Genomic DNA, 21,806 nt, shown 5'->3' with positions numbered 1-21,806 from the left:
GGCTGTCTGATGGGCTGCTAGCAGGCAGGATGTAAAGGGACAACAAATTAGAGCACAAGATGGCAGAAAACTGCTTACTCAGGGAGCTGTGTTGCATGACATAACTTGTTCCCCCCAGTTAGACAGCACAAACACAGACTGCAGGCATCTTGTGCCTCCTACCTTGGCTGTCTTCAGAGCCATTCTCCTCTGCTAGCAACCGGTCGAGGTGCTCCTGCAGGTTCTGGAACGTCAGGTGCTTTCTAGGGAATAAACACACACAGGAGCACTTCAGAAAGCTCTGCCTTCAAGTTTTACAGCGTTTCAGTCCAGACACGTGTCAGCATAGGATCGTGTTGACACATGAACCAGGAAGTTCTGTCGATCTGAGCTTCTTGTCGTGGATCCAAGGAATGTGCTGACCAGCATGCTGGTGCGATGAATGAAACAAGAACCAAATACAGTGCGAACAAATGAAGCAGTTAACAGAGCATCCTTCGGTCTTCAGCCTGCTAACGAGTATTTTGCCAGCCTGTACTGGCAATAAGTAAAGACTGGGACATTGCTGAGGCTGGCATCATACAGCACAGGACAGGATTTAGTTCTTTTCCCAAGTACTTCATAATACAAAACCAGAAAGAAGACCATATCAGCAGCTGTAGCAGCTCAGCCAGAGGTCAAGCTCACCCATCATCTCCACGAGAACAGCCAAAAACATTTTGTCTTCACACTTTCTGTAATAAAGTAAAATGCCTCACCAACACCCTCCAGGCTACCACTGCAGAGACCTTCCACATAGACCCTCTCAGTTCTCTCATCTCAAGGTTGGCTCACTTAGTTATTCCTCGTACAGCAGATTTTCCAGACTCGTAGCTGTTGCTCTTACTCTTCCCCAAAATCTCCGCAGCTCCAAGATAGCCTTTTGGAGCTGGTGCCACCACAGCATGCTAATCAAGATGAGGGTTGACCACAAATTCATTCTGTGGCATAATGATTTTCCTTTTCCAGAATCCCTTTGCTAACAATCCTTTACTTCCCATCTGCTTTTTTTTTTTCCTAACTTACTGAAGAGTTTATCTCCCTCCAGTCTCACTCCTGTGCAGCAGAAATCAGTCCAGACCCACTACTTAATGCGTAAAGTTGGGGCTGCTCCCTTTTCACTACATCACTTTGTAATAGCAGCAAACTTGGTCATTTCGTGCTCTTTTCCTTTTAAAACTTCCCAAAGATTAACAGAACAGCACTGCTTGTGTTGTGTTTGTGGGACCATCGTGATTTCCCTTTATTACTGTGAGAATTGCTGGCTTTTCCTATCCTGGTTCCCATTTCCACTCATCTGTGGAACAACCATTCCACTTCTTTGGGACCAGGCGCTTTTTGAAGAAGTGGTGAGAGACATTCTGAAAGCCCAATGGATGTGAAGATACACAGAAGTGGAATCAAAGAAACAGCAGGAGAGAATGGCTTCAGCAAAGCAGCTGTATCAGCAGCTAGCATGGAGAAGGAGCACAGGAAAGAGGCAGAAGAGCACGAGACAGACAGAGGACAGCCAGAGAGATTTACGAGCTCCCCAACAGACAACATGTCACACCACAAAAGTTGCTCTCATGTAGTAAATACTATTTTTGAGACCAATCTGACTGCTACTGGGCTTTCTACCAAGTGCAGGGAGAAGATTGGAAGGGAGCTACAAACAGAGGGACCAATCCAACAAACTATCAGTTCTGTGCTTGCCAGGCAAAGAAGTTAGCAGTGCTGACAACCAAAACTCCTGGGCACATGGAACATACCAAGGCATGTTGGCAGGAGAGCTTGTGGCCAAGTAACATAACCCACCTTGCCCCCCCCCACAAGAACCTCAGCTCATCAAGCACACAGAGAACCAAGAGCTATTTTTAGCAGCCACAGGCTCACATTTGAGCTGGCACTACTAAGTATAGCCTGGGGAACATGACCCCAGCCCACCCTGCAGCACCGCCCACCCAGCAGCAGCTGCACGCCTGCCTCTCTGCAACACTTGGACCTGCTGGGCACCCAGCTGACTTGCCTCTGCCAAAAAAATTAAAGGCAAAAGACTTTCCTCTCATCCAAAGCTACAAGTTGCTGGACTACAAGGTGAAGGAGAAATGAAAGCAAAGAGATGGAAACAGACATTGTACAGCAATTTTGCGTTCCTTTTCCTTTGGTGACTCCTAACACGAAAAGCACTGACGATTCCACTGCCTGAGAAGCATATGCTCTTCGATGTACAAGTAGCAGCCTTGCATTCAGTTTACCGGGCACTGATGACATACTTTTCATTAGCTAAAACCTGTGCATTTTGCGCTTCTTCCCAAGCAGAGAGGGAACAGAAATGAGAAGGGGAATGCATACCTGCCTATTTGTTTCAGAAATATTGCCTCGTGATCTTTTGTATGGGGTTGTACATGCAGGGGACTGACGCAGCATCGCTGCCATCTAGAGAGTAAGAAGTCCCATACCTGTAAGCAGCTGCAGGCTGGTTCCCATCAGCACTGGAGAAGACCCGATGCAGATAGTCATTCAGCAGCCTGCTGTTCACAATCCCTTGAGAAAAAAAAAGAGAAAAATAACCTTAGAGAGTTAGAAATCAAAGCATTAACTTCGAGTACAAGCAGCAAGGTTTGCAGACCAACACAGGGGAAGACAGAGCTCCAAGAAGTTATTTACCTTCACACTCCCTTCACTAACAGCCCTCGAGCCCAGCAACATGGAGCGAGTGCAATTCTGCAACAGGGGAGGCTACCAGTGTTTCCGGCTACCAGTGGTTCTCCAGAGTGAGACCACATCTTCAGGAGCCCTGCTTACTACTGCCAGATAAAGTAACTTCAAATTTGAAAGTGGGGATCCAATTTAAAAGCAAAACCAAACCCCCATAAACAAACACAAATAATACTGGTGTTACAATTCCTGATGTCCTGGAACATTTTAGGTTAACTGTACTAAAGATGCAGAAACAGGAAGGCTTGAAGACACAGATCGTCTAGACTAAACTCACAGCTCTCTTTAATCCTGTAAACCTCACACCAGCTTTCGTTGTGCAAAGCTTTCCCTTGTGTCACAAAGCTCTGGGTGCCACAGAGCCCTCAAATCCCAGATCTGTGATCTTACAAGCACGATTCTGATGGATTGGTCAGTCCAGGAGAAAATGGACTGCTTACCAGGTACCGACATCTCCAAGGAAAAGACTGATCTCAGAACCTGAGAAGCCATCTGCCCCGAGTCGGATGGGACAAAGACAGCAACTCCACGCCCTCCAGCCTCACATCGCTGAAGAAAGGGCACTGTGACCTGAGCTGCTGGTGGAGTCCTTCATACGGCAGGAAAGGCCCTCCCAAAACCTCACCTCAGCTCAGAGATTTACTGTTTCAGCCCCGCTATGCCTCTTATCAGCAAGATAAGTGCAACTGGAACACAGGTGATCTCAGGTGAGGCCAGGGCCGCTCACCGCGATCCACAGCAGTCCTGCTCATACAAAGCATGCTCAGCCCATACCTGCAACCTTGGACTTCTCTGGCCCAGTGCTCAGCCTGTAGTTCTTCCTTGAGAGAGCCGTCCCAGCACCCCGTGAGGTCATTCTTCACAGGCACCGGCTCCAGAGCGGAGGTAAGGCAGACAGCTAGAACAGAACTTGCTGGGGAGGATGCTGCCACCTGAGGACTTCTCCCTTTCTTGTGGGTTCATGCACCTGGAGTAAACAACTGGGTTAAGCCAAAGGAGACAAAGTGCCACCACTAACGCCACCACACAAGAGCCCAAAGCCGGTGACAGCTGCCAATCCTGCTCCCAGATCCACTTGTCCAACTGCCCAAAATCTTCCCAGGATTTTCCCAATCTTTCCCAAGATATGGATTTGAAGCATGGACTGTGTGGTGGGTAAGGAAGTGGCTGGTTGGCAGCATTATGTCCAGGTGGGAGCCAGTGGCAAGCGGTGTCCCTCAGGGGGTCCATCTTAAGACCGGTGCTCTTCAACATCATTACCAATGACATCTACAGTGGGATTAGCATGTCTGTGGATTACACCAACTTGGGTGGTGCAGCTGATAAGACGGAAGGAAAGGATACCATCCAGAGGGAGCTGGACAAACTTGAGAAGTGGGCCCATGTGAACTTAACAAAGGTCAGTAAGCCTAAGGGCAAGGTGCTGTACTTGGCTTGGGGCAATACCAGATACGTCTACAGACTGGGAGAATAATTCTTTCAGAGCAGAAGGACTAAGAGAAGGACTTGGGGGGTCCTGATGGACAGAAAGTTCTGTATGAGCCAGCAGCGTGCGCTCACAGCCTGGAAGGCCAACAGCATCCTGGGCTGCATCAACAGAAGGGGGCAGCAGGCAGGGAGGCGGTTGTTCCACCTCTGCTTTGCCCTCATGAGGCGCCACCTGGAGCACTGCGTCCAGGCCTGGGGGCCCCAGCAAAGGAGGGCTGTGGGGCTGTTGGAGCGGGGCCAGAGGAGGCCACGAAGATGCTCGGCGGGCTGGAGCACCTGTCCTATGGAGACAGGCTGAGGGAGATGGGGGCGGGCAGCACGGAGAAGGGAAGGCTCCAGGGAGACCTCACTGTGACCTTGCAGTACTCGAGGGGAGCTTACAGGTAGGAGGGAGAGTGACCTTTTACACTGTCTGATAGTAAAAGGTCAAGGGGTAACAACTTCAAACTGAAAGAGGGGAGATTTAGGTGAGATATTAGGAAGAAATTCTTTGCTCAGAGGGCAGTGAAGCGCTGGCAGCGCTGCCCAGAGCTGTGGCTGCCATCCCTGGAGGTGCCCCAGGCCATGGAGGGGCCCTGGGCAGCCCGAGCTGGGGGGCAGCCAGACCATGGCAGGGGTGGGGCTGGGGGGCCGTAAGGTCCCTCTCAGTCAAACCATGCTGAGATTCTGTGACGCATCTTATACAGAGCATATAGTAAGTTGGTCTGAGATGAGTTAGGAACTCGGCAAGTGCCATGCGGAGTGACCGGCCAGGGACCTGAGCTTCTGGATGCTCTGAACAAGGAGGGTGCAGCACTGCTGCCGTGCCACAGTGCATATCCCACCAGAGCAGACGGCGCTGCCAGCAGGTCAGAGAGAGGGCAGCTCACACACATCAGCCTCTTCACCGCTCGGATCGGTGATTGGGTGCCTGAAAACAAACACAGCCCATGCGGCCCCAGCAAATGTGGGCTCTGACTGAGGCCAGGCACTGAACTCCCCACTCTGGGCACCACAAGCAGAACCCTTTTTAGAAGCAGCACAGAATAAACGGCACGGGGGAGGCCAGGTTTTAAATCGAGCTGGCACACGACGGGCAGGAGGGCCAGCAAACGCAGCTCTGTCTGGCAGCCGCACTCCACCCTCCCATCGCGGCAAGGGCGAGGAGACGAGACCAGCACCGCCAGCCCGGCGGCATCCCCAGAGCAGCGGCAGCCCTCAGACCTGCGGCACCGCCCGAACGCACGAGGAAAGCCCGGGTCCCGGCCCACCCACAGCCGGCAGCAGCCCCGGCTCCGCCCGCGCGTGCCAAACGCGGCGCCGTCCCCAAGGCCAGAAGCGGGCAGCCTCTCGCCGAGCCGCCGGCCCCGGCCCGGAAGGACGCGGACGCGGCCTCTCCGCCCCCCCCCCCGGCCGAGGTCGCGCTGCCGGGGCAGCCCCCGTGCCGGGTCCCGCTCGGCGCTCCGCCGCGCGTGGGCTGAAACAAAACCCGGGCGCCACGGCCCAGCGCTCCGCACTCACCGCCGGCCCGGGCGCGCCGCCGCCGACGCCGCCGCGCTACGGCGAGCCGCGAGGGCCGTGCGAGCGGGCGGCGCGTTGCTGGGAGACGGGCGGAGGCGCCGAGCGGAGCGCGCCCCGCACCCGCGCCGTGAGTCCACGCGGGGCGTCCCCGGATGCCCGGCGGCCAGCGAGAGCCGGACGGGGCGGGAACGCGCCCAGACGGCCCGGCCGGCGGAGGATGGCGCGGGGACAGCGGCGGGAGAGCGCTGGCTGCGCGGCGGAGTGCGGCCGACGGGCCCGGAGCGGGCGTGGGAAGGAAGGCTTGCGAAGCCGGAATTAGACGAGGCCGCTAACACGTCGTGTTGCGAGAGCGAAGGGGGCTGCAAGATGGCTGTGGCAACAAAACGTCGCACACTGCGCTAGGTGTTAGGAGAACACACTGGGTGCAGGAAGAGACCAGCGGGCTGTTTCTCTGGGCAGTTGGAGCGAATGAGTGGCCATCCCGTTTACAAGCAGTGGCAGCACTGCTATTGCTCGCACAGGAGGCACGATGCCTGACTTTGGGACAGAGATGAGTGGTTCATGTGCTCGATGGGCTGCATCACCCCCAGCCTGGCAGCATCCCCAGAGTAGCAGCAGCTCTCAGACCTGAGGCACTGCCCGAATGCAGGAGGAAAGCCCGGGTCCTGGCCCACCCCACAGCCGACAGCAGCCATGGGGCTGCCCACGTGTCCCAGCGACATCCCCATGATGACAGAAACACCCCCAGCACGGGGCTGCAGCTGCCAGCCTGGCCTCTGCCACATTGTGCATTGGAAATGTTGTGCCCTGCTGGAGTCGGGGCCAGAACCCAGCTCAGCCTGAACCGGGCTGGGGGGAGGAAGGAATGGGTTGGGTGCTGGGGGGAAGGGATCCCTGTGGTTGCAGCCCCACCTCAGGAGAGGCAGAAAAGAACAAAACTGACAGTGGCATGATGGAACTCTCACTTTTATTGTGGTGGATGTTGATGACTTTGGACAGCAAGTGGAGCTTTTATAAGGGTGTGCTCCTACAGCATCAGTGGGGCTGGTGGTTGATGTTCTTGGCCCGACGTGGAACTCGGGAGCGGCTTCGCCCCTGGGCTGGCCCTCGCTGCCTGGACTGGCTCCTGCGGCGCCTTTGGGGCTGGCTGTTGGTCTCTGCAGCCCGATGTTCAAGGGGGGAGCGGCTCCGAGTCCGGGCTCGGCCTGTCTGCCTGGAGAGCAGCTCAGGCACCTGGGAACTGTGATCTGGTCCCGATGGTGCCTGGTTGGTGGTGCCAGAGCTGCTGCTCTCCTGTCCTATAAAGCCTTGGGATGGCCCCAGTCCCTGCTGGCTGGTGGTGTTGGGGCCAGCGCTGTCCAGGTTGGTGCTGGAGGCTGTAAGGGGAGACAGGAAGGTGAGCGGGACAGATCTCCAGCCATGATGTGGGACAGGCTTTCATCCCTCCTGAGCCAAAGGGACTTGAGCAAGGCCTCGCCTGGCCCCAGCCCAGCAGCACGCAGCTGTTTGCCTCTTACCGGTGTCCTCTCCAGCACAGTCATTGCACTCCCAGGCAGATGTGCTCGGACTCAAGTTGGAGCAGAGTCGATGTGTGCCTTGTGCAGCGCAAGAGCTGCAGAGGAGCAGCTGCCAGGGCCTGGGGAAACAAACGGGTTGTGGCTGTGAGGACAAAGTGACCTGAGCCAGATAGTGCTCGGCACAGCTCTGGTGCTCAGTCTGTTCTACCCCAGCCTGTGGTGAGTTTTCAATCCCATGCAGAGCCCCAGAGGGCTGCTGAGGTAACTCACCCCTCTCCCTCTGCCTGTTCCCTGCCATGTGGATAATGGCAGTCGCTAGCATCACAGCGCTGATGTCTAACTCCCAGGGATGCGTCATAATTGTCCTCCCATGTTGGTTTTCTGCCAGAGAAGGGAGAGAACGTGATGCCCCAGGACTAAAACTAATTCATGGCATCCCTCCCCTTCCACCCGATGCCCAGTTCCAGCTTCCCAATGATGCTGAGGCCCATGTTAATGGCTGCAGAGGGCCAGGCCTGCTGGGCACAGCTTGTGTGCCCTCACAACTCAAGAGCTGGCTGGAAGACACCAACCTGAATGGGATTCTGATCCCCATAGTGAGCATGTCTCGAATAAACCTGTCTCTGTCTCGGCAGTGGGGGCATTGGAAACAATAAATTCCTGCACGCAGGGCCTGTTCCTGCAGCAGAAACAGAAGCAGCGGGAGTGTGAGCTGGGCCTGGTGCTGCTGAGCACCTGCCGTGCCTGCTGGGTGAGGGAAGAGCTCCTACCTGGATGCAGGCCCGGTGAAACCAGGCGTGTTGGCAGGCTGGGCACACCATGGTACAGTATGATCTGCTGTTCCCCATGGGCTCCATGCAGATAATGCAGGTTGTGTCCTGTGCCGGCGCTGCCTCCACTGCCTGATGCGGACGATGCACCCAGCAGAAGGACCTGGGGGAAGATGGGCAAGGTGAGAAGTGCTGCGAGGAGGGCAGAGGAACAGGAAGGAGCCCCAGGCCATGACTCTGGCTCTGTCAGGCTGCTGGGAGGTGTCACAGCACGCTCCTCGCTTCTTTGGCTGGTGCTGACAGCAGGGGTTGAAGGCTCACAGGCAATGCCTGGCAGCCCTTACCTGAAATCTTCGAAGAACTGGGTGATGCATTCACCCTCTGAGGTGCAGGAGAGGTGGAAGCTGCGGCCACAGTCTGGCTCTGCGCAGGTGATGGTGGCCCCCAGATTGCCGCAAACGAAGCAGAACTGGAAAGAGCAGAGCATTTCCCATCAGCAGCAGGTTAAGGGCCTACGCAGCGGGCCCCGCACCTCTGTGCAGGGCACAGGATGGGGGCAGGGCTGGGTGGCACTCTGCAGAGCTGCCTGGTGAACAGGGCTCGTCTGCAAGAGCAGGAATTTCTCTTGGAGCTGGTTGGAAGGGCTGGGATTGCTTTCTTAGGAGACCAGGCTAAGCTCTCCATGCCTCCCCTGGCACCAAGCTCCCTGTGCTAGTCCGGTACTCACTGTCTGCTCTCCCCGCCTGATTGTGCGTATCAGGTCTTCTTCGAAATGACATGCATTTCTGATATCGCTTCCTGGTTTACAAAGACCAGTGGAGAATATCTGTAGAAGAAGAAAGAGCATGATCTTGTTAGGGCAGAAAGGAGGGAACCATTCCTTGGAGGAAGGAGGCAGGAGCCATGAGGAAACTCACCACACAAAAAGTATGGAAGTAGAACCCATTTTTCTCATGTTTGTGCCCATATATGCTCGAGTCTTCATCTACTCGGCCACAGAGCACACATGCTGGAGAGGAGAGAATAACAGCAGTGAGCACCTTGCGGGGCCAGGTGCCCCCGGGGGCTGTCCCAGGGGCTGCTGTGTGCCAGCCTAGCCAGCTGAGGAGCAGGGCTGGAGGCCGTGGAGGGGAAGGGGCACTGCAGGCCCAGCGGTGCCAGCTGGCAGCCACAGGCCAACCGCGGCCCCCCTGGCCAAGAAGCACAGGGGCCCTGCGTGCCCCCGCCTCCCCTCTCCGCCACTGGCAGACCCCCAGCACCCCTCTGCCTGGCAGCAGGGAGCTGCATGCAGGGATACTTTGCTCTCACCTGGCTCCCTCGAGCCGGCGGCCTCCTGCGTCCCCTTGGACATCATGTGCATTAATGGCAAGCACTCACAGAGTGTCTGTCCCAGTAACACCAGGCTTTCTCCTCTGCGTGACAACCTAGGGGAGAAGCGGGACGAGGCTGAGTGCTCAGCTCCGGTCCCGAGCGCTGGGGAACCCTCCTCCCTCGGGAGCCTCAGGCAGCCCCTTCCTCCCTGCTCACCTCACCAAGTCGCACTGAGCTCAGCCTGAGCCCCGCAGCCTTAGCTCTGTTCCACATCCCATGGGTCACAGTGGCTGCTCTGTGCCACCCCTGTGGAACCATCACACCTCACAGGGGCTGAGGGCACCCAGGCAGGAGGGCGGCGGCTCTCGCAGCCAGCGCAGGGTGAGGGGCCCGGTGCCGGACGCAGCCCCGCTGGAACCCGGCGTGTTGATGCTGCTGAAGGCACTGGGCGACGCATCCACCCTCCTGGCCCCACCTGAATGCTTCCGGGCCTGTGGCTCCCTCAGTATCCCAATCGAGCGTTCAGGTGTTTCCGTGACTTTTTGCTTGCTTGCTGCTGATTACCTCTCGTTACAATAAATGACTCGATTCACAGAATCACAGCACCTCTATGTCTTTCCATGAGATGCTTCAGGCTTTACTCCTCCCAGCTCCGAAAGTAACGCCTCTCCTTTATTTCCACGGAAACAACAACCGGTATAAAGGGCACAATAACACTAGGTAATACAGCAAGTTGTCAGCTACGAAACACTATTTTTCAATACAATCTCCACCGTTAGCTGTGCGTTTTCAGCAACGATGATCAACAGTCTGCATGCTACGCTCATAGTATGCGCACCAGCCGTGGTGATGCGCTGTTGCTGTTGCCACTGCTGAAAGGCACACCCACCACCTCACTGCACTCACAACCGCTGCTTGGCCTCCATAAATGTTCAACAAGCATCAATCAACATCAATAGGTGCCTTTTTTCTGCATGCATGAATTCAGCGACACACGTTTGCTTAAACGCGCTTCCATGTCCGACAATGCCAATTTCTCAGGCTGCCCCTCCGCTGCCAACTTTCATATGACAACAAAATGTCAGAGAATATAGGCATCCTACCAACATCCGCCTCCGATGTCGTGCACTGACATCGTACAATAGGAGGCATTACTTTCAGAGCAGCTGTTGTACCGCCGGTCAAGGAGGTACAGATCTACTTCCATTGCTGCAGCAGCCAAGAATTGCAGCCATCGGGTGCAGCACCATTTATGTGCCTTCAATAGTACCTATTGCCACAACCACGGCCAGTGAAGCAGCACAGACTCGTACCATGAATACTTAGATGCTTGCCCGTGTGTGTATCTCACTGAGAATGGCACCAAGCTGCTCCCGGCAGAGGGGCCCTGAAGTGGACGATGGACAAAGTCGCACTTCGGCATCACAGAGCCTGGAGTCTGCCAGGCGTCCCCGGCGAGGGACTCTCGACAAGGAGATCCAGAGAACAGCAGTTCCCTCAGGGGAACTTCTCAGTGGGGGAGGCTCCAGTCTCTGTGAAACCCAAGCCATTTTTAGAGGCCATCGATAGGTTTTTATAAGATCAGTTGGTCTTGCAGCTCGGAAGGCCAATGGTATCCTGGGCCCCATCAGAAGAAGGGTGGCCAGCAAGGACAGGGAGGTGATTATCCCTCTCTGATTCCTGATTTATGAGCCCTATTATGCTGTGTTAGCAAGCATAAATTTAATTCTGTATTTATATTTATTTAGCAGTTTTTCCCTGGCATATTCCTTTACAAAAGCTCACAGTGTTCGTGTTTGAACATGGTTGGTATTGCTCAAGCCCTCTGTGTTAATTTCTGATCCTGGTCTCCGTCCTAGCCTCCTCTCTATTCTGCTACTCAGCATCTTTCTTTCAGCAGTTGTTTTATAAGAAAGTTATATGTTCGGTAAAGGCCTATACTAGAAGTTTCTACTGCTGTCACCGAGTATTCTCTCTATCTGTCTGTGTCCATGACAGGAAAACAGCAGGCCCACAGTTCCCCCTCCCCCCACCCTCAAAAAAAAAAAACGTGTTGGGGTGTTAATGGTTTAGATTTAGGGTTAGGGTTTGGAATTAGATTTTGTATGAGTATTATGGCTAGGGTTAGGGTAATTGTTAGGGTTAAATTTAGGGATAGGGTTAGGGTTGCCTTTGGGCCTAGCAATCCACATTCCTTCTGGCGTTCAGCACTTCAAGCCTCCTTCCTTCATAAGTTCAGCTCAGTGTATCCAGTTTCTTCTGGCTTTGTGCTGAGTAAGCCCCCTTCCATCTGTGTTTCTGTCCAGTGAGACCCAGTCCTTCTCAGTTTCTGCCCAGCAATGCCTATAACACTGCCCTAACCCTAACCCAGAAACTAACTCGAACCATAACCCTAAGCCTACCCTAACCGTAACCCTAACTCTAAACCTAACACTAACCCTAAACCTAAACATAACTCTTTTCCTCCCCTTACACTAACAAAACCCAAACCTTGAATCAAACCCTAACCTTGATTGCGACTCTAAACCTTAATCATGACATAAACACTAACAGTAAAAACCTAAAACTAACCCTAACATGAACTCTAACCCTAATACTACCATAATCATAACCTTAACCTTAACCTTAACCCTAACCCTAACCCTAACCCCAACATGTAGCAAATGTAAACCTAATCCTATCCCTAAACCTAAACCTTAACCTAGCCCTAACACGCTTATCCGAACCCTAACACAAATGCTATATTTACGCCTACCTCTAACCCTAACCCTAACTCTAACACTTATCCAAACCCTAACCATAACACTGACAAAACCTAGCTCAAAACCCTGACAGTAAACCTAAACTTAACGCTAATCCTTACTATAATTTTAACTCTAAACCAAACCCAATCCCTAACCATAACCCTAAAACTACCCCAAATTAAACCCAAACTCTAACCCTAACCCTAACTCTAAAACTAACTCTAACACAAACCTGAAACCTTGCCCTAAACTATTCCCAAATACTAACCCTAATACTAATATTAACCCAACCCTAACACCAACCCAGTCCATGACCCAAACCAAACACTAACCCTAACCCTAACCTTAATCCATATGCTAACCCTAGCCCTAAACCCAACCTTAATCCTAACCACAGCTGTACCCTAACCCTAATCCTGTCCCTAAACCTAACAGTAAACCTAACCTTAACCCTAAACCTTACACTCAACCTTATCCTAATCCTAACCCTAACCCTACCCTAGTCCAAGCCCTAAACCCTAAACCCAAGCCCAATTCTGAGACTTAACCTTACCTAAACCCTAACACTAACTGTAATCCTAAACCTTACCCTAGCCGCTAACCAAGTCCAGCAAGACCCCTTCCTTTTGATTTGTGGCCCAACACACTCCCCTTCCTCTCGATTTTGGCCCAGCATGCCCCCTTCCTTCTGGGTAAGGGTCCAGGAAGCCCTCTTCCTACTGAGTATAGCAACAGCAAGCCCCCTACATTCTGTGTATTGGTCCAACAAGTCCCCTTCCTTCTGTGTTTTGCACAAGAAAGCCCCATTCCTTCTTACTTTTGGACCATCAAGCTCCATCTCTTTTGGGTTTTGGCTCAGCAAGCACCCTCCCTTCTGCCTTATGCACCAGCTAGCCCACTTCCATCTGCCATGGGGCCCAGCAAGTCACACACACTTTAAAACATCAGTTCTGTGGCAGAATAAACAGACCTGAAAGAGGAGGTATAGAAGGGCTTCTCCTTGAGGAATAATTAACTACGGGAGGTAGAGTTGGTTGGTTTGGTTTTTCATTGTGTGCGAGCAAAAAAGATGAACATGACCTCATGACAATCTTAAATAACATGGGAATGGGAAAAGCTGCTCAAGTATTCTGAACTGTTCAGATGACATGACAGCCATTTTCTTCAATGCTGTTACGTATGCAGTAATGAACAGAAGAATGAAAATTAAGGCATTTGCCTTCATCTTCATGGCACTGTATGTGCCACCTCTCTGCAGAACTGTGGCACGGACAGCACAGGAGTACCAAAGAACTGCAGAATAACAGCCAATTCGTGTTGTCAGAAGACTGCATAAAAAACTATTTGCCTTTTCCCATACACAAAGAAATGCTGGCCAGGGCTCATGGAGGAACCAAGGAAGTTTGTGTACAGGGTATCCAGTATTAACTCTTTAACTGCCTGTGCTTTACATGATGTTATGATGTGGAATACTGATAACAAAACTATAAAACCATGACACCACCTCCCTCAGCTGCTCCTCGTAAGACCTCTGCTCCACTCCAGCTCTGCTGCCTTTCTCTGGACACGCTCCAGGGTCTCAGTGTCTTTCTTGTAGTGAAGGACCAATGCTGAGCACAGTACTCAAGGTGTGGCTTCATCAGCACTCAGTACAGAGGGTTAATCACCTCCCTGCTCCTACTGACACCAGTTTCTGACACAACCAGGATGCCACTGGCCTTCTTGGCCACCTGGGCATGCTGCTGCCTCATGTTCAGCCAAGTGTCGACCAACACCTCCAAGTTTCTTCCACACAATCTTGTATCTACTGTGCCCTAAGCCTGTAGCATTGCCTGGGGTGGCTGTGGCCAAAATGTAGAATGCAGTATGTGGTCTTGTTGCTTCAGCCCAGCAATCAGCCTGTCCAGATCCCTCTGTAGGCCTTGCTACCCCCAGGCAGATTTACACTCCCTTCCATCTTGGTGTCATCTGCAAACCTACTGAGGGTGCACTCAATGCCCTCATCCAGGTCATCAATAAGGATATTGAAGAGGACGGGCCCCAATACCGGCCCCTGTGGAACACCACTGTGACCAGCTGACAGCTGGATGTGACTCCATTCACCACGGTGCTCTGGGCCCAGCCCTCCAGATGCTTCTTTACCCAGCAAAGAGTGTACCTGCCCAGGACACGGGCTGCAGCATTTCCGAGAGAATGCTGTGTTAGACAGTGCCAAAGGCATACCTGAAGTCCAGGTAGATTAAATCAACAGCCTTTCCCTCATCCACCAGCTGGATCACCCACTCATAGAAGGAGATGAGGTTGGCCAGGCAGGATCTGCTTTTAGGGAGCTTACGATGTCTGGGCCTGATCCCAGGATTGTCCCACACATGCCACATGATTCCACTCAGGGCAATCTGCTCCATCACCTTCCCCATACCAAGGCCAGGCTGATGGGCCTGCAGTTTCCCCATCTCCCTTCCAACTCTTCTTGTATATGGGCATCACTTTAGAAAGTCTCCAGCTGTCTGGGACCTCCCTGGTTGACCAGGACTGCTGATAAACACTGGAAAGCAACATGGCAATCACTTCCATCAGCTCCCTCAGTGCCCTCAGGTGGATGCCATCAGCACCATGGGCTTGTGGCACTCGGGTGGAATAGCAGGCCACAAACTGTTTCCTCCTGAATTTGGGGGGTTTTGGTTATGGCCTGGTTTACATATTTGGGTTATGGGTTATATGTTTGGGTTGCGGGTTAAGGGTTTTCCTTTTGAGTTAGGATCTTTTGGGTTAGGAGTAAGGGTTACACTTTCGGGTTAAGATTAAAGATTAAAGGGTTATCCATTCGGGTTGAGGCTTCAGGGTTAACGTTTTGGTTTGGATTTAAGGGTTAAAGATTACCTTTTTTGGTTTAGAGTTCAGGGTTACCCTTTTTGTTAGGGTTAAGGGTGAAGAATATTATGCCCTAGAACTGACAGGCTGGACCATAAAACTTAGGGCATCAGCAGGAAAATCCAAATTTTGAGGGATCCAAAGCTGTGGTCCTTCAAAATGGATATTTGTACCCCAAACCAAGGCTTTGGGCCCTAAAATTCAGGCCTTAGCCTCTAAAATGAGGATTGGAGCTCTACAAAGACCAATATGATTTGTTGGAGAGTCTTTGGATCCCCCAAGAGGAGGCTTTGTGATATGAGAGCTGGGCTTTTTGGCTCTGAAGCCTGAAAAGTGAAGGTGATAAAAAGTGGCCTTGTATCGTCAGTGGAGGCTCTGAGACCTGAAGACAAGGACTTGGAGCCTAACAATGAGGCTCTGGTCTACCAAAAAGACACTTTTGATCCTGTTACTATGTTTTCTAGATACAAAAAGAATTCTGAGCTTTAGGAGAGTTTGTGCCATAAAAATGAAGGTTGGTGCCTCCAAATAAGGCCATGGAGCCTGAAATGAGGCTTTTGGCTCCAAGAATGGTTGTTTGCTTTTTTTTTTTTTTTTTTTTTTTCAGCTTAAAACTGAGGCTCTGACCCTGAATAAAAAAAAATGGGTCAGGAACTTGAAATTGTGAGGGTTTTTTACAGCCTGGAAACGAAATCTCTGAGTTCAAACCTTGGACTCTGGGCCCTGAGAATGATTCTTTATGCCATACACAGCTGCTGTGCATCCTAAGAGAACTGAAGAAACGAAGCTAAGAAACTTAGCCAAGTTTAGTTACTGTTCAGTCAAGCATTCTTTCTTAGTGACACCAGGAAGCACTGGGGATATTTCCACCATAATCGCTTCAAAGATGACATGATTCAGAGCCCATTATATTTCCACAGATAGTACATATTCATCAATGATCCGTGAGAGAATTGACATACATACATACCTATCTCAGGCCATGATTTATGAGGTTTCCAGACTTCTATTCCAAGGTCTCTTCTAGCATCCTTTTAGCATCACGACAGCTTTTTCCTTCATCCAGGGGTCTTCCTCACTCACCCTCCAGACGAACTTCCTTCACTGACTCATGCTCAGTAGGAAGGTGCCTATTACGAGTTACTTACAGGTACCAAAATCATAACATTTGCTCACTCAACACTCGGCCACGATTTCTGGACACGTACTCATCCTTGGTTAGAGGTAAGTTTGGCAACCTGTCTTTTAATGATAGCACTGGAACCTAAGTGTTGGTGTTGGAAGATGAGGATGGAGGGGAGTACCTTGACACCTGCCTGTTGTGTTCCAGCTTACCCCCAGGGTGAGACAATTTGGCCCTGCGTGGATGCCCTGGTTTCTTTTCATGTTTGATAAGCCTACTCGCATCATTTCTTTATTGTGTTTCTTTTGCTGAAGCTCTCTTGTTAAAACAGAATAGCCTTATAACACGCTTTCTAGTCTACAATGCATCCATATCTATTCGCAACATCTCAAAGCTATTACAGTTCTGCAAGCAAAAGCTAAACGCACAATACGACAATTCAACAGCTGTATTTCCACGAATACTAAAACAGACGGTGTATTTACTTCTTCAAATCGTAAGGAAAAGACACAGAGCACCAAAACGGTGACAGAGACAGCGCCTCCCCGCGCCAGCCCGGCACCCTTGCTCCGCAGCGGGGCTCAGAGCAGCGCCGAGCCGGCGGCCCGGCATTCCCGGAGCCCGGAGGAGGCGGCGCTCCGGAGGCGGGGCGGGGCGGGGCCGGGGCCACGTGCGGCGGCAACATGGCGGCGTCGGGACGGCGGGCGAGAGCGGCGCGCGGGGTCGCGGCGGGGCGGCGCCGGCGGCCGCGGGTGGAGGTGAGAGCGGGGCCGGGGCGGACGGGCCGGTTTCCTGCACGGCTTGGCGCTGACGGTGCCGGCGCGTCTCCCCAGGGCCAGGGCGCCGAAGGGAAGCCCCGGCCGGCGCCTCCCCGGAACCGCGACGAGGAGGTGTCCAGCGAAGAGGAGGCGGAGAGGTGAGCTCTGCTCCCGGGGCTCCCGGGGCTCCCGCGGCTCGGCGCGGAGCTGACGCGACTCCGACAGCGCGGCGGCGGGGCGGCGGCGGGAGGAGGCGGCGGCCGAGGAGGAGCTGGAGGAGACGCCGCAGGAGAAGAAGCTGCGCCTGGCCAAGCTGTACCTGGAAGAGCTGCGGCGGCACGGTGAGCGCGGGCGGCAGCAGCGGCGGCGGCGGCGGCGGGGCGGGCGGGGTGGCCCTGAATCCCGTATCTATCGCAGAGGAGGAGCGGGCGGAGGAGGAGGAGGAGGAGGCCGCGGGTTTCCCCGGGGATCTCGTCGGTGAGCGCCTGAAGGAGGCCGTGGTGAGTGGGGTGGCGATGGCGCGGCGGTGGGGCGGCCTCGGGGCCCTTCCTTAACCCGCTGTGCTCCCCCAGCTCGAGCAGCAGGGCCGGCTGCGACGCCCCGCGGCCCAGCACGTGAGTATACGTACGGCCCGTAGGGCACCGCTGCTAGCTCGTGGCCGGGACGAGCCGGCGCCGTCCCGCTCACGGCCCCGGTCCCGCTAGGTGTGCCCTCCGGCCGCTGCCGCCATCCGAGTGCTGCGGGGCCACCAGCATTCTGTCACCTGCCTTGTTGTCTCTCCGGATGACAAGTTCATCTTTTCGGCTGCTAAGGATGGCTCCGTCATCAAATGCAAGTGCTTCCGCTTCTCCTGACTGCCTGCTGCAATCAGCCTCGCTGCGATGGGGACCTGGCGGGAGCGGGGCTGCGGGTGGAGGTGGATCTGCCCATCTCTTACATGGAAGTGGCTGCGGGGGACAAGAGCTGGGCTTGTTCAGCCAGGAGGAGGCTTTAGGGAGACCCCGATGTGTCCATCCAGGATTTAAAGGGAGTTTGTAAACAGGGAGAGCGACTTTTCACATGGGTGGATGGTGATAGGGCATGGCATTGGTTTTACACTAGAAGAGGAGAAATATAGATTACACGTGAGGAGGAAATCCTTTTCTCAGAGGATGGTGAGGCCTGGCACAGGCTGCCCAGAGAAGCTGTGGGTGCCCCTCTCTTGGAGGTGCCCACAGCCGCACTGGATGGGGCCTGGGGCAGCCAGCCCATGGCAGGGGAATAGGAACCAGATGGTCTTTAAGACTTTTTCTAAGCTGTTCTATGATTGGCCTCTGGGCAGGGCGGGTTGCATCGCTCTGGGCTTTGTGCACAGCTCACGGCTCGTTTGTGCTTCCTGGGGCAAGGGAGGCTCCTGTGGGTGATGGTATTGCTTGTCTTGCAGGGGAAGTGGAGAGTGGGAAGAGACTCTGCGTGGTGCCTGGGGGCAAGAAAGGCACGGAGGGGCAGCACATGGGGCACACGGCCCATGTTCTCTGCATTGCCATCTCATCGGACGGCAAGTACCTGGTACGGTGACTGGATGCTGGTGCTGCCCCATGGTGCCTCACACTGTCACTAGTAGCTCTTGGCCCTGTTCCTATATAGTCATGAACCTCTGAAAGAGGAGGCCAGGCGGGGAGGTATATCCTTTTCCAGGATTCTGGAGAACAGTTCCTAATGCCCGGCTTCATCTTGCTGGTGAAGCTGGGTTGAAGCAGCCTCTGCTTCAGCCATCATCAGGAGTGTTCTTGGACATGCCTCCCCCAGCAAAACACACGGAGTGGGAGTTGTGGGTCTGTTGGGGCAGGAGTTGGGCATCCCCTCCTTTCTGCCAGGCTACAGGAGACAGGAACAAGCTGATTCTGATCTGGGAGGCAGCCACCTGCAAGCGCCTTTATACGTTCACTGGTCATCGTGATGCCGTGTCGGTAAGTAAAGATGTTGGCTGAGATGGGGAGGAAGGCTCCCACCTCTGGTGGGCAGTGCATGCTACCTTCTCTTGGTGAGCTGGGACCAGTGGGGCCTCCCTGCAGTGGAGGCCCAGCTCTGAGACTGCCCTTGGGGGCACTTGGGCAGGGCACGGTTTCATCTGTTGGTCTGTCCCTCCACAGGGCCTGTCTTTCCGGAAGGGTACATACCAGCTGTACAGTGCATCCCATGACCGCTCCGTCAAGGTCTGGAATGTGGAGGAGAATGCTTATTTGGAGACCCTGTAAGACCCTGGTGGAGTGAGGTTTTGTCACTGTATCCCCAAGCAAAGGGAGGAAGAGTGAGGGTGTGGGGTCATGGCCTCTGCAGCTCCTCCTCATCTCCCCTGCCAGCTTTGGGCACCAGGACATCATCACAGGGATGGACAGCCTGAGTCGGGAGTGCTGTGTTACCTCAGGGGGACGAGATGGCACTGTGCGTTTCTGGAAGATCCCCGAGGAGTCACAGCTCATTTTCTATGGGCATCAGTAGGTCTGGGGCAGGAAGGGGGTGTGCTTCCGCTTGCGGTTCCAGCAAAGCTTCTGTATGTGTTCAGCATCACCAGGAGCCTGTCAGTACTGTGGGGATTCTGTCAAGCCTTTTGTGCCCTACAGGATTCCACAGTATGCTCATGATTACTGTTAATTGTCTGCTCTTGCAGGGGCTCCATTGACTGCATCCAGCTCATCAATGAGGAGCACATGGTGTCAGGTGCTGATGATGGGTGAGTACAGGGCTGGGAGTGTGCACAGCCGTGCCAATCCTTGTGCCTCCAGTGCCTTCAGCCCCTTCTCTGCAGGTCAGTGGCCTTGTGGGGGCTGGCGAAGAAGAAGCCACTGGCACTGGTGAGGCAATCGCATGGGACGCAGGGCTCTGCCCAGGACCTGCAGCAGCCGTACTGGGTATCTGCAGTGGCCGCCTTGCTCAACAGTGACCTTGTGGCTACAGGTGCCTGGTGCTCGGAGAGCTGTATTCTCTTCTGGCAGTGCAGGTTTGGGGTCCTGTGCTTTTGCTGGTGCTATGGTGTGTGCCCTCTTTGCTCCAGGTTCCCACAGTGGCTGTGTGAAGTTGTGGAAGTGCGGTGAGGGATTTCAGAAGCTGGAGCCCCTCTGTGATATCCCATTGGTACAGATAGGGGATGCTGGAGCTGGGGGGAGGCCCTTGCCAAGCTCCTCAGGGTGGGAGCAGGCCTGGGGCAGTTGCAGTGCACTGGTGCTGACATCTCTGCTATTTCCTCCAGATTGGCTTTGTCAACAGCCTGAAGTTCTCATCAACGGGAGACTTCCTGGTGGCTGGCATTGGGCAGGAGCACCGGTACCATTCCTATGCACCATTTTCCAGGGCTTAGACCCTCCCTTCTAGCACCTGGCTGGACCAGGAAGGCATGGGGGGACACTCTTATCACCTGCAGGTTGGGCCGATGGTGGAGAGTAAAAGAAGCCAAGAACTCCATTTGCATCATTCCTCTTAAGTGTAGAGCCGAAGCCCCTGGTCCTATGGCAGCTGATTGCGCTTAGTCTCCAAGCACTACCCCAAGAGCTACAGGAAATGGATCATTAAAGCCTGTATAATACAGAGTACAACAGCTCCAGTGTTGTCAGTGCTGCTTGGGGCTGCAGCGGTGCACCTATCCCTGCCTAAGGGCCCTGCCTGGATACACACTGTGCCCTTCTTGAGGTGATGATGTGAAGTCTGCTGATCAGTAGCTATTGCACGCTGTGGGCCTGCACTACAAGGCCAAGCCTGGTGAAGGCAGATGTTAAAAGTATGGGGGTTCAAGCAGCAGTATCCTCCTAGGCTGTCCCAGGGAGGTGGTGGTGGGTGCCTCAGAGCTGCACCTGTGAGATGGCTGTGTTGCTGCAGGGTAGTGAAAGGTCCCAGGAGCAGTTTGGGGTTTAGCTATGTGTGGTGCAGCAGGGAGGATTTGGGACAGGGCAGCCAGTCCTATGAGCACGGCAGCACCCTGCAGCACCTGCTGTGCTGCCCAGTCCCCTTGCCATAGCAGTTGAATCAAACAACATTCTTGAACACTTCTGTGTCAAGAAAATAATCCAAAGACTGAAATGGGGTTGTGTTCCAGAAATGATAGTTTGCACTTCAGCCTGGGACTTTAGAATTTAAAGCTGGGGCTTTGGACTCCCCTGTTCAAGGGCTGCTGGATACCAAAATGATGCTTTGATCCCTCAGAATGGGTATTTGGACCATAAAAGGAGGCTCTGAGCCCGAATTTTCAGGCCTTGTCTGATAGAATGGGGATTAGGGAACTTAAAAAGATGGGTCTTTTCTCTTTGGACCCTAAAAAGGTGGCTTTGCTGCTTAAAGTGAAACTGCGCGGCCTAAAAATTAGACATTACACTCTGAGAATGACAGCCTGGGCTCTAGAGCTGCTGTCAACCAATATCAGAGCTGAGTGTAAGCAAAGTAATGACAGCTTTTGGTTCAGAATGGAGTCTCAGGGCCCTGGCAGCAAGAGTTTGGTCACTAAGACCTGAGGGACCAGCCAAGCAAAAGAAGATCTGCTATCACAGATAGAGGCTTGAGACCCGAAAACAAAGTTTGGAATCTGGAAATGAGACATCGTAAAAACCATGGAAAGGAAAAAGCTTTGGGAGCCTGGGAATGGGGTATCGGGGCCCTAAAATAGGCCTTACGACACTGAAAAGGGTTATTTGTAACTGAAACGGAAGATCTGGGTCCCGAACAGCAGGCTCTGGGAACTAAGAGCCATAGAATCGTTTCGGTTGGAAAACTTCGCTTAAAGCCTGTGGGGCTTCAGGGAGGCTCCAGCCCAAGCCGGCACTCACAGACGCTTTGCGCCACTTTAGGCAGCGCCCCCATCCCACTGCCCCGCTCAGCCGCGAGGAGGCGGGATGGGACCTCCCTGCCGCCGGAGGGCGCTCGACCGCGCGCCTGTGACCGCGCGCAGCTCCGTTACTACGGGGGCGGGAAGGAGCCGAAAACAAACGGCAGCGCGCGGGAGGGCGGCATGGCTGCCGGCGGAGCGGTGAGGGCTCGGG

The 21,806-nt window shown here is 53.8% G+C and overlaps 3 protein-coding genes across 5 annotated transcripts in view; 2 read left to right on the top strand and 1 right to left on the bottom strand.

The window, feature by feature from the left end:
• RNF123 (ring finger protein 123) overlaps window positions 1-5,840 on the bottom strand; it is a 42,857-nt gene extending 37,017 nt beyond the window's left edge. Inside the window, exons 1-4 of the mRNA XM_085235818.1 lie at window positions 5,707-5,840; window positions 3,493-3,685; window positions 2,460-2,544; window positions 163-242 (exon numbers count right to left, since the gene is read on the bottom strand). Of these exons, the coding sequence (XP_085091944.1) occupies window positions 163-242; window positions 2,460-2,544; window positions 3,493-3,574 (247 nt within the window). The 5' untranslated portion in view covers window positions 3,575-3,685; window positions 5,707-5,840. The remainder of the gene's footprint in view (window positions 1-162; window positions 243-2,459; window positions 2,545-3,492; window positions 3,686-5,706) is intronic.
• Window positions 5,841-16,650: 10,810 nt separating this feature from the next.
• On the top strand, window positions 16,651-20,372 carry RRP9 (ribosomal RNA processing 9, U3 small nucleolar RNA binding protein). Its single transcript, XM_085235685.1, has 15 exons — window positions 16,651-16,800; window positions 16,876-16,958; window positions 17,026-17,141; window positions 17,218-17,300; window positions 17,373-17,414; window positions 17,505-17,631; window positions 18,224-18,348; window positions 18,657-18,749; window positions 18,933-19,033; window positions 19,143-19,277; window positions 19,451-19,513; window positions 19,589-19,737; window positions 19,835-19,914; window positions 20,030-20,103; window positions 20,201-20,372. Exons 1-15 carry the CDS (start codon window positions 16,726-16,728, stop codon window positions 20,304-20,306), a joined length of 1,452 nt encoding a protein of 483 aa, XP_085091811.1. The 5' UTR covers window positions 16,651-16,725; the 3' UTR covers window positions 20,307-20,372.
• POC1A (POC1 centriolar protein A) overlaps window positions 20,370-21,806 on the top strand; it is a 53,725-nt gene continuing 52,288 nt past the window's right edge. Inside the window, exon 1 of one of the 3 annotated variants that reach the window (XM_019619997.3) lies at window positions 20,370-20,466. Coding sequence is in view for 2 of the 3 variants with exons in the window: in XM_019619998.3 (XP_019475543.1) it covers window positions 21,776-21,793 (18 nt within the window). In the remaining variant the exon portion in view is untranslated. Of the gene's footprint in view, window positions 20,467-20,597; window positions 21,794-21,806 lie in introns of those variants that run through there. The other 2 variants (XM_019619998.3, XM_003209961.5) reach the window with 2 other exon arrangements.

This window comes from Meleagris gallopavo, chromosome 14 (assembly GCF_905368555.1).
Source record: "Meleagris gallopavo chromosome 14, MGAL_WU_HG_1.1, whole genome shotgun sequence".
NCBI classification, from domain to species: domain Eukaryota; kingdom Metazoa; phylum Chordata; class Aves; order Galliformes; family Phasianidae; genus Meleagris; species Meleagris gallopavo.
This window is presented reverse-complemented; position numbering and strand designations above follow the sequence as displayed.